The following is an 11691-nucleotide window of genomic DNA, read 5'->3' as shown; positions in this document are numbered from 1 at the left end:
ATAAATAAGCAAAATGTACAATGGATGGAAATCAAAAACGTTGCATAGGAAAAATCAAATGTATGCATTCATCCATGCAGCATACTTCAAGAAAGTATTGCTCTAAATTGCATTGGTCCCTTAAAAAAAGCTGACAATACTCACAGGTAGCGTATGTACAATAGGTTTTTTGTTCATATATAAACTCTTCTGTTTAGAGACAAACACGAAATATAGTTTCCATACAGGTAACAGATGGCCTTTCCTGTACTATCACCACAGCGACATTTAAGAATAACTTGTGAAAAAGGTTAAATGTATTTGACGACAGGAGACGTCATCTACTTTTTCTCTAAGCATATAAAAAGTTCCTTTCTTTGTGTCCTTCATGAGGATGTATCCACTGAATGTCCCTTGGCCACGTCTTTGAGGTTTAGAGGTTCATCAATAAATCCTTTGGTGTCTTCAAAATTAGTGGAAGTAAACAGTCTGTGGAAGAAGAAGAAAAAAAACGTTTCATTTAGGTTCGAAAATCGGCTTCTCTCTGTCAAATAGGCCTACAGGAATTTTCAATGAAGTCCTTAAACCTCAAGGCTTGTCTGTGGGTGAACAAAGAAAAATGGGAAGCTATTAATGATCCCAATTTTTAATTCTCGGTTGGGTCATATGCTTAAACAGGAAAAGGCTTGGTTCAAACATGTTACACAAATCCCAGGTGGAATTACGTCACTGGAAAATAACTGTTTCAAGAGGTCATTTGGTTTGAAATCCGTAGCCGTACACCTGCCTTCCTTCGGAATTTCTCAGTAGCACATATTACTTTATTCAAATAAATTCATAAGAATCAATTAGTCAAACAACTAATATTATTGCAAGTGTTGAGTATGACATTTTTATGACAGCTGTGTGTTGTTTTGGATGATGGAGCCCTATAATCCATAAAGAGATTTATTGGTGAATTCAAAAGGATTGTTAAAATGCATAATTTAATAGCTAAAATAGGACCATATTCATTCATATAGGACTGAATTTATTTAACCACATATTTATTTTGTTGTAAAAAATACCTCCATGCATAGTTTAGCTCATTAAATAAGACGTAAATAATAGTTAAATACTTTAAATGAAATATTTTGAAGTTAATCTTGGTAATAAACAAGCTCATATATTTGAAGATCTCCGCCTTTAGTTCCAGTGGTTTATAATCTGTTATTTCATAAGCATAAACATGGTTTTGGTTGCAGCTCACCTTCACTCTCAATAATCAAGCTTCCTGTTAGGACCAGCTTCACATCCTGATGTCATACAGAAGAATCCTTTCTTCATTAGAACTATTGTTCCACACACAGGTGCCTTCATTTCTTCGTTCGAATATAAAAACGTTCCTTATCAAATTCTTACCATTTCACCACAATCGAGAATTATTTTCCATTTTTCCCTCTCCTCTCCTCTCCTCTTTTTTTTTTTTTTTTTTTTTTTTTTGCTTGACGTTTTCGAATGTGGGTTTTAAGCAGTTTTATTCACGAGAGGGAAAATGTTTCTTCTCACGGTTGGGTCGTTATTCGTTTCACAATATCGACGATATGAGGCGAATGTTTGTGTTTACTGTATAATCGTCGTAAATGTTTGAACTGAAAAACTGAGGGAAAAATCAGCATTGTTTTTCTCATTTCTGAAAAATATAGGCTCGATAGGCTACCACAGCTTTTCATACTATAGTTCTGCCTGGGATGTCTCAAATTTGATTTTACTTCAAATATTTGGCCTTATTTGTCAAGGAATGTGTAGCCTAATCAGCCGATTCTCGTTTTTGTGCTGTACGTTTATTTTCTTAATCTAAATGGCCGCGCGATTCTATGGTGTATTTAGAGGCCTTAACGATTGTTTGTTCGTCTTAATAGCTATAATATAATAGTTATATCACATACATTTGTTCCCATATTAATTTAGTCAAAATGACATATCCTCGTGACGATCATTTTGTCCACCGTATAGTGAAAATTTCTGTTTTAAAACGAACCGTTTGTTTATGTCCTGATGTTTCTTAAAGACAACTTTCTGGCCTTTTCTGTGACACCAGGTTTTTGGGGGTGTGGCCATAATAATAATAATAATACAAATAATAATAATAGGTTAATATAATCATTTGAAAATCATCGTTTTGTCCTCTATAGTGAACATTTTATGTTATCATAATGAAGACATTTTATAGCAATTATATGCCTAAATTAATAGGCTAAATAAATAAATAAGACGTAGTAATGAATACAATCATTTGTAATAGCCTATATCTTTTCTTTTTTACATGCTTTTTGTGTTTGGCCTCAGGATAGACATTCCTTCAGTGGAATTGGTTACTGCTGTAGCACATCCATGTATCTAATAATATGATGGAACTATGAATTATTGCACCTGTGAAATATGTATAAAATAATGTTTTAAATAAGAACTATAATACTTTATCTATCTTAACAAATCGAAATGACACATTTTGGGGTGCCATGAGTATATAAGGTACTAGGGTTGCATTCCTGCAATGAACTGTCAGTGTCAGTGGTCCAGAGCAGCTGGAGTTTCTCTAAAAGCAGCAGGTTACTGCCGTCACACATCAACTTAGCTCAACAATTTAGTAGCCTAACGTCTTGGCACCTCTCTACCCACCCGTTTGGCATGGTATGGACGTGTCTCGCTGCTAGTGGGACGCAGACATCGACCACGCGCCCTCCATCCTCCACACCGAAAAGGCGTAACTGAGTCTCTCGTGCGCGACGTAGCTGCAGCTCGACATCTTGTTGTCCATCTCGTCGCTCTGCAGCACTTGACAGAGGAAATCAATGTACCTGGAGGCGAGCTTGAGCGTCTGTATCTTGCTGAGTTTATCCGAGGGGAGCGTGGGGATGATTTTGCGCAAAGACGCGAACGCTTCGTTCAGCGACTGAGTCCGTTGCCTCTCCCTGACGTTCGCCAGGACGCGCTGGTTCTGCAGCTCCTCGAACGACTGAGTGGTGCTCGGGCTCGGCTTCTTGTTCCGTTTATTCACGGAGCTCGGGCTGCTGCTGCTGTCCTCGCTCGACTTTTTACTGTGTCTCCTCTTCCTCCCGAACTTTTTCTGTTGTCTGTCCAACTCCTCCTCGCTGGTCACCAGGCTGTCCACTGGGGAGACGGGAGAGCTTGAACTCTCTTCCATTTCTTTTTTAAAGAAATGAGAGGGTCGAGGAGAAAACGCGCTCTCCACCTTTGAATCCCTGGTCAGACCGTTATATCCGTGCGTTCGTCCGTCCTCCCGAAGTCCCGAGACTGCGCCTCTACTTCCAGAAGTAGAGCTTGGCAGAGGTTTCCTCCCGCAGGAAGTTTTTTCCAAATTTTTTGGGAAACTTTATCCTAGTCTCTGATGCTAAATACTAGTGTGAATAGAGGGGGAGGAAGCGCTGCTCTCCGATTGGTGGACTAATAAACAAGGAGGACCAGTCTTAAGTTACACTGCACCTCTCCACTGCCTGCCACTCAAATTATACCCCGCTTTTAGTTCTAGACATTATTTTAACCTCACACTATATAAACGATATTTTAACGGAAAATGAATTTGAAGTGGTGCAGTACAAACATTTCAAGTATTATTATAGTAAAACTGGTATTGTGTAATTTTAAGACATTAAAAAAACATACAAGTGTAAAATAGTGTACACGTTTTATAGAAATAAAAATAATTATTTCACATTTTAAATATTACAATGTAAGCAGTGTGTAATACGGTAAATATTGTTGAAATTGATTTATTATTTTTAAAATAAATAAATAAAAAAGTATGAATTTCTCTTAATTTATGAGGAAAGGAAATGTACAGAATTTCTTGCATTACACATTTGTTTAAATTTAATTTGAAAAGTTTTGTATTTTTAATCGGATTGTTACCATTTTATTTATTTATTTATTTATTTATTTGATGTCTTTGGAATTCTTTTATAAGGGATATTGGGGCTTGTATACTGTAATAATATAATATTTCTCAATAGGTGTGGTGTTGTCAACAAAAACCTACTGAACATTTACTGTCCAGTAAAAAGTCTTACAGACTTTTATATGCTTTACACCAAATTTCTACTTATGTGAAAATGTATTACACCATAATTCTTAAATTATGTGTCTTTGCATTTGGCATATAGCCTATGGGAATTTTTGATTTTGAGATTTACGGTTACGACAGGCTATTTTTTGTTGCTATGATTGATTTTATGATTGAAAGCTGTGCATTATGTATTGAATTTTAGTATTCAGTATTACGGACTTCCCCTGTTAATTTTTGAATATATTTTTGAAGGTATTTTTTTCTTCCATGGTTATTAAAATGGATCATGTGGCACACGGTAGATGAATTTCTTTGCAGACGTTTTTTCACGCCATACTTTCAAGTCAGATGAAAGACCTTTCCCTATTGTTTTCCAGAATAAGTCCAAGGTTTCACAATACCCTAAACACATGTAGGAGTCAGCCTGTTGTGAAGAACTTTTGGCAAAGCCTCACAGGCTTTTTCTCTTACACGGGCCTGGACTGTCTCTTTGAATAAGACAATAATAATGCATGTCAGATTTCTTTCACCAGTGTCCAGTGTTCAAAAGAGGCTTCGGGATGTTTTGTATAAGGCAGCAGTTTGGTCACATTGGTAACGTTTTCAGTTGTAAATTATGCTTTATTTTAAAAAGAAGATTTGTTTCCCTTTGATTTATGTATGTAATCCACATGTGAACGGATGACTGACACATGGGACAAAGCCAGCAAGAATAGCCTTCAGGATGCTCAGATGATCTCCATGTCCTTTCTGGTTAAAACATGGACGTTCAATCTGAAAGGGCTTTCAGTGAGGGATGTTTATAATTTTAGAGCTTCAATATAATGCAACATGAATGCTACTTAATCAAAGAGCTTGAAGCAATTATAGTTTTACATGCTACAACATCTCTAATATAAAGAAACTAGAAAATTGTTGAATGAGTCAGCCGGCTTTTACGCATTTAGACAATGAACAATGTAAAAACTGCCACAATTATAAAACTCAAAAACATCCTAATGTAGACCGAAAAATCCCTTAAGTGTTCTGCCTTATCTCCTCTGTTCTACACTGACAGACTCATTTCATGTAAAGGAATAGGTTATCCAAAAATGAACATTTATGCTTTTTATTCTTCCATACAACACAAAAGGTGAGTTTTTGAAACTCATTTGATCAGTCTGCTTCTTTCCATATAATGAACATAAATGAGAACTGTAACAAAAAAATACATAAAAGTACCATAAAATGATTTCTAGGTGAAATGAACAGACTAAGATACAGTAATTTCCCTTCTGAAATTGCATATTCAAAAGATGTAAAGAGCAAAAAGTGCTGTGTGTGTGTGTGTTTCACACAGGTTTGGAACGACATGAAGGTGAGTAAACGTGACCTCAGGTTTTTATTTTTGGCTGAACCATCCCTTGAAGTACTTGCCTTTGATAAACACTTTTTGGATTTTCCAGCAGCATGAAGGATCAGGCGATTGGGAAGAATGAATATCTTCTGTCCTGTAATTCATAGTGAAAGGATAAGAGAGACATTGACATGTGCCCAACTTTGAAGCCTGTTTCCCTCTAGCCTGACCCGCTCCATCAACACCGCTGCTTGAGATAGACTCCATATGGCCCAGCGGCACAGCGAAGCCTCTCCGGATCACAAGCTCTCGTGACTTACAGGTATATATACTCCATAATACCATATAGATTTCTACGAAGGCCTCAGCAGGGGCCAGATCTGGTACCATCTGACCCAGCCGCCAGGTTCTGGAGATGACCCACATCAGATCAAAGATATGCCGTGCCATATTTCACTCTGCTAAGATGACGTGTTTATATCTCTTTGACACTTCCAAATCAGCTCCACATGGCCTGGAACTCTTTAATAAGCTGAAATCCTTTCTGCCGCAGCCTGTCACATCAACCTGCAGATGTTTGCAGGCTGATTTTATATTCAGAAACAAATAGAAAAGCCACGCGGGAGACAATCTGGTGGTCTGGCGGCTTTTACACTTTTAGCGAGAGAATAATAGAAACCTCAATGTGTGTGACATGCGTAATGTTAATTGGTTAGAGATGTTCTTGGAACTATTGTGGGGATTTGTAAGACAATCTTAAAGATGTGATGAATATTATAGTTCTGATGAAGGTGATAAAGTTCAGTCCCACAAAACCAGCACAGACAAACCCAATCTGTGACTGCATTTTCTTCCCTGTTCTGTAAGGGCACACATAAATCAATGCATATAGATCTGTCCAAAATGTGTGCAATGCCAAGACGAAACACACACAGCTGTTTTTTATTGATATCAGTGCAACGTACTGAAATTGCAGTCAGTCTTAATATGACTGCTGCTGCTACTGGAAATGACACAACACTTGTATAAAACGTAACCTCCAAAATGTGCTTTTCAATGACAATTCCCTTTATCTTTTCAGCAAGTAGCTGAGGACCAACAGATGCCTTGCTCCTCACTCTGTGGATGTGGTGTGAAGATGGCATGTCCTGGTGAACCAACAATGCAAACATGTTCTTACAAACATTAATGTTTGCATGAATAATCTCTCCATTTGTACTTGCAGAGTCGTGAACTTCATGCAGGGATCCTTAAGAGAGGTTATTACATGTCAATATTCTTAATTTAAAAAATACAGTGGCCCAAATTTGTATTTGCACACCACTACTTTCCTTGCCTTGCCTTACTAGTCAAAAGTTTGGATTAATTAAGTTGTATTTAAAGTGTTTTAATTGTGTTTTTTTAAAGTATCTTGCTTACAAAGGCTGCATTTATTTGATGGAAAAACAGTAAAAATGGTGAAATATTACAATTTTAACAGTACTATTTTATATTTGAATATGTTTTAAAATGTAATTTATTTTTATGATGCAAATCTTAGTTTTTAGCATTATTACTCCAGTCTTCAGTGTCACATGATCCTTCAGAAATCACTCTAATTTGCTGATTTGTTTTTTGATAAAGTCAGAATTGTAGGATATATTGTCAGGAATTATTATTTTTGTTTTTTATTATCATCAGTGTTGAAAATACACTGTGATACACTACCGTTCAAAGTTTTGGGGTGACAGTAGAGACATTTATAAAGTTATAAATGATTTCTGTCATATAAATTCTTTCAAAATCCTGATATTTATTAAGCAACAAAAACTTTTTTAATATTGATAATATAATAACTATCATTTATAACTGACCACCAATAATAAGTGAGTCATTTAAATGTCTTAAGGAAATTATATATTTTTTGGCCTCATGCATTACTCTTATTTGAGCTTTATTTTATTGTTCACTTAGTACAAAGCACTTTAAACCTCACTGTTTCAGAGGCGGCACGATTTGGTAAGGTGATTATTAATAAGGTAAGGTAGAATTAATATTGTAAGATATTCACAACATGATCCCACGCAGGTGTTTTAAACTGTCTTTGTAAAATGTAAATGCTTTCCTATAGTGGACTGAGCGTTGCACCCCTGCAGCGTTAACTCACACTCGAACACAGTTTGGCCTGTCATTCATCCATATGACTGTGTTTTCTAGCAGCCCGGGTTACAAGGTGTTTCTAAAATTGCATTAGAGGTCCTTCATAAATGTTTCATTAGGGACTATGTAGCAGCTTGAAGCATTTAGGTTTGTTTAATATGATGCAGATTGTTTAACCCTCTCCTCCTGCTTTCAGGACAGGTTTTGAAAGCAGGCCTTGGTCTGGGGTGTCTGGTGTCCAATAGCTGCTTGCTTTGATTTCAGCTGAGGAAAAGCAAATGGACGCAACGTCCTGGACCCTGACAGGCGAGTGCTGTTATGTTTTTAACAGTGTCGTGCTAAACATTCTCAAAGAAATTTTCCTGAATGCAGTGAGATGCGTGTAAATGTCATGTTTTTCATAACAAAATGCACTTCTAAAAACTTCTAAAGTAATCATGCATCTTTGAATCATCTCAGGAATTGATCTGAATCGGCGTTTGTTTGAACAGAAGACGATTCTTAGTCATCAGAAAGCGCATGCTGTCTTTGAAGCATATAATAGATTATAAGCATGCTGTAATTTACTCCATTCAAGACCACTGTCACGACTTCACAGTTGCAGTGGATACATGTCTTGTAGTGACAGAATTGTAGTCAGTGTTGATGCAGCTCCTGCCCCCACACAGGCTCCTGCACAAACACTGCAGGGTGATGAGAGGTGCAGTTGTGATGTTGGTGCTAAGGTTAGTTTCAGGTTTACAGGGCCGTGTGGGCACAGGTGGCCCATCTAAGTGCTCTGAACTCAGGCAAACATGGCCTGTTTGCCCTACTGATTGGCTTAGAGGAAAGTCTGAGTCGTGATTGATGTAAACGCAATAAGTACATTTACAGTAAACTGTAAATGTACTTATTGCGTTTACATCAATCATGACTCAGACTTAAACAGTAAACTGTAAATGTAAAGTATTGTTAGAAAGCACATAAATCTACACTGGTGAATGGGTGTATTTTCTAGTTTGAGTAATAGTTTTCAAAGCACATGCAAATGAATAAATATACATTTTGGCCTTGGGGACACTTCAAGTCTTTTTAATAATATGCTATAGCCTGGTTTTACATACAGGGCTTAGTTTAAGCCAGGATTAGGCCTTAGTTAAATAAGATAATTTTAAGTTGCTTTTATAAACGTGCATTAGAGGAAAAAAAACATTACTGGTAACACTTTACAATTAACTAACATTAGTTAACTACATTAGTTAACATGAACTAATGATGAACTGTACTTATAAATAATTGATTTATCTTTGTTAATGTTAATTTCAAAGTATACTAATGCATTGTTAAAATTTTGTTAACATTAGTTAATGCACTGTGAACTAACATGAACAAACCATGAACAGCTGGATTTTCATTAACTAACATTAACAAAGATTAACTAATGCTGAACAGTTGTTCATAGTTAGTTCATGCTAACTAATACAACCTTACTGTAAAGTGTTACCACATTACTGGTGTGCGTCTTGAGACAAATCAGTGGCACTGATATATTTTAAGATGTGTATTTCAGTGCAAATTGCTTTCATTTAAATCAGCTCAAACATGCACTTTAGTCTGGGACTAGGCTTAAAGGACAACTCCGGTGAGAAATGAACCTTGGGGTAATTAACAGATGGTTACAGAGTAGATCGTTCTGTGGGATACGTTTTCATGAAAATCAAATGTAAAGAGTTTAATCTCTAAAAACAGATTAGTTTATAACGCTTGTCTATGGGGCACAGGGTAGTAAAATTAAATCGCTTGGTAATACCACTAACAAGGCCTACATGCAAACCGAAGCATTGAGAACTTTGAAAGTTATAATCACGGTTCACGGACAGGCGCCATCTTGGAAAACAGTCTCGACAAGTCGATCCACGGACGCTGTGCTAAGTGAGCTGGTCGATAGGAATTAAGTTTGTAAAATCTAATTACATGGACATTTTTATTTGTATTTATTTATTTTCTCTGTTGTGTTCAGTGTTTTCTTCCGGAAACAACGGACCATATGAGATTCCAAGTCACAGTTCATCACTTAGCACAGTACTCGTGGATCGATTCGTCGAGACTGTTTTCCAAGATGGCTGCTGTCTGTAAACGCGTAATGTACTGTCTTTGTAAAGTATCTTCTTATTAAACTGTTTGTACACTTTCAAAGTTCTCAATGCTTCGGTTTGCATGTAGGGACCCTCATTATGCTACTGTGTTAGTGCGAGGCTATTTTGAGCCTTGTTAGTGGTATTAAAGGGTTAATTCACCCAAAAATGAAAATGAAAGTAATTACTCACCCTCATGTCGTTGGACACCCGTAACATCTTTGTTCATCTTCGGAACACAAATGAAGATATTTTTGTCGAAAGCTGATGGCTGAGAAAGGCTTCAGATTGGCCTCCATTGGCATTCAGTACATTTCCACTGACCCCCTCACAAGACCAATAAAAGGCACTAAAGACTTCGTTACAAAGTCCATCTCACTACAGGGGCTGTACAATAATTTTACAAAGCGACGAGAATAGTTTTTGTGCGCAAAAAAATCTAAATAATGACTTTATCCACCAAGATATTGTCTTCCGTGTAGGTCTCAGACGTAAACTCACGCGATAGCGGCGCTCCTCCTCTTCCGTGTCATGTATCTAAAAATGTATCTGCGTCATATTCTCGCGAATGCTTTGAGTTTACGTCAATAACTTAGTGGATAAAGTCTTTATTTTGATTTTTGTGCGCACAATAACTATTTTCGTCGCATTTTAAAATTATTGTACAGCCACTGTAGTGAGATGGACTTTGTATCGATGTGTTTAGTGTCTTTATGGGTCTTCATGGGAGAGTGGGAATGTACTGAATGCCAATGGAGGCCTATCTGAAGCCTTTCTGAAGCCTTTCTGAAGCTTTTCTCAGCCATCAGCTTTCAACAAAAACATCTTCATTTGTGTTCCGAAGATGAACGAAGGTCTTACGGGTGTCCAACGACATGAGGGTGAGTAATTAATGAAATAATTTTCATTTTTGGGTTAACTAACCTTTGAACTTGCAATTTAATTTTACTACCCTGTGCCCCATAGACTAGTGTTATAAGCTAATCTATTTTTAGAGATTAAACTCTTTACATTTGATTTTCATGAAAACGCATCCCACAGAACGATCTACTCGGTAACCATCTGTTAATTACCCCTAGGTTCATTTCTCACCGGAGTTGTCCTTTAAGCCTAGTATATGAAATCGGTGATGTCTACTATAACAAAATAAAAATAAAAAATATAAACAAAATTATAGCTTATATGTCCAAGGCTGCATTTCACTCCAATTTTAGACTCACAAACTTTCCCAAGCATTTCCCCTCAGTTGAATCCCAGTCACCATTTTGAAGCGTGTTCACCTTTGTCAAGTGGACAAGGGACGTTTATTCGGACAGACCCTCAACAACCCCTCGATTTTGACCAAGTCTACTCATTTGTACACTTCAGGCAGCTCCATAGACCACAATGTAACGCGATTGTGACAGCACCTCACGGTGCTCGCACTTAATTTACCCACGAGTGATCAAGGGCTTAGTGCGTTTAATTTACACATGTTTGACATGTTAAAGCATTTCTAAGGATGCTGATCGCAACAGTTTGACTCTGAGATGGCGAAGAGGAACATGGTTTGTGTAACATTAGCAACACATATTAGCTCTTTGATGACATAGTTAATCCAAAGGATAATATTAATTACTGTTGTGTCCGACGTTGTAAAGGGCAATACCATTGTGCAACATTAAATTTGCCTCTTTCCCCGCCAGCGTTTTTTTTTTTTTTAAGTTGCAAGGACGTGTTTTCTCACAAATAACAGAAAATTCTGGTTTGGTGAGGAAAGAGTTAAAGTCATTGTGAAATCAAAATGGAACCTATTTACTTTGTTAGCACATAAAGGTTTAAGGGTGAACAATTCATAAGTGCAAGTTAATACACAGAAAAAAATAGTTTGTCGCAGTAATCTTTAATCAAACTCTGAAAAGTAACTTCCGGTCTGGAAACAGCATTCCTTCTGTTCTCAGATTATATCAGTTTAAAAATGCTTCAGCACTCTCCTCCAGACGATAGTCTGCTATGAGCGATCGATGGAGAGGAGGAGTGCTGAAGTAAGACCCTGCCCTCTATTCAATATTTGGAAA

General features: G+C 37.0%; 1 protein-coding gene across 1 annotated transcript; it reads right to left on the bottom strand.

Moving 5' to 3' along the window:
• twist2 lies at window positions 1–3312 on the bottom strand. The gene is made up of 2 exons (XM_067445124.1): window positions 2641–3312; window positions 1–468 (listed from the first exon to the last, which is right to left on the bottom strand). The coding sequence occupies exon 1, from the start codon at window positions 3164–3166 to the stop codon at window positions 2672–2674; it is 495 nt and encodes a 164-aa protein (XP_067301225.1). The 5' UTR covers window positions 3167–3312; the 3' UTR covers window positions 1–468; window positions 2641–2671.
• Between the last annotated feature and the right edge of the window lie 8379 nt (window positions 3313–11691).

Source organism: Pseudorasbora parva, chromosome 5 (assembly GCF_024679245.1).
Source record: "Pseudorasbora parva isolate DD20220531a chromosome 5, ASM2467924v1, whole genome shotgun sequence".
NCBI classification, from domain to species: domain Eukaryota; kingdom Metazoa; phylum Chordata; class Actinopteri; order Cypriniformes; family Gobionidae; genus Pseudorasbora; species Pseudorasbora parva.
This window is presented reverse-complemented; position numbering and strand designations above follow the sequence as displayed.

Coding starts and splice junctions, on each gene's coding strand:
- twist2 (XM_067445124.1), bottom strand. CDS start 3,166: ATGGAAGAGAGTTCAAGCTCTCCCGTCTCCCCAGTGGACAGCCTGGTG.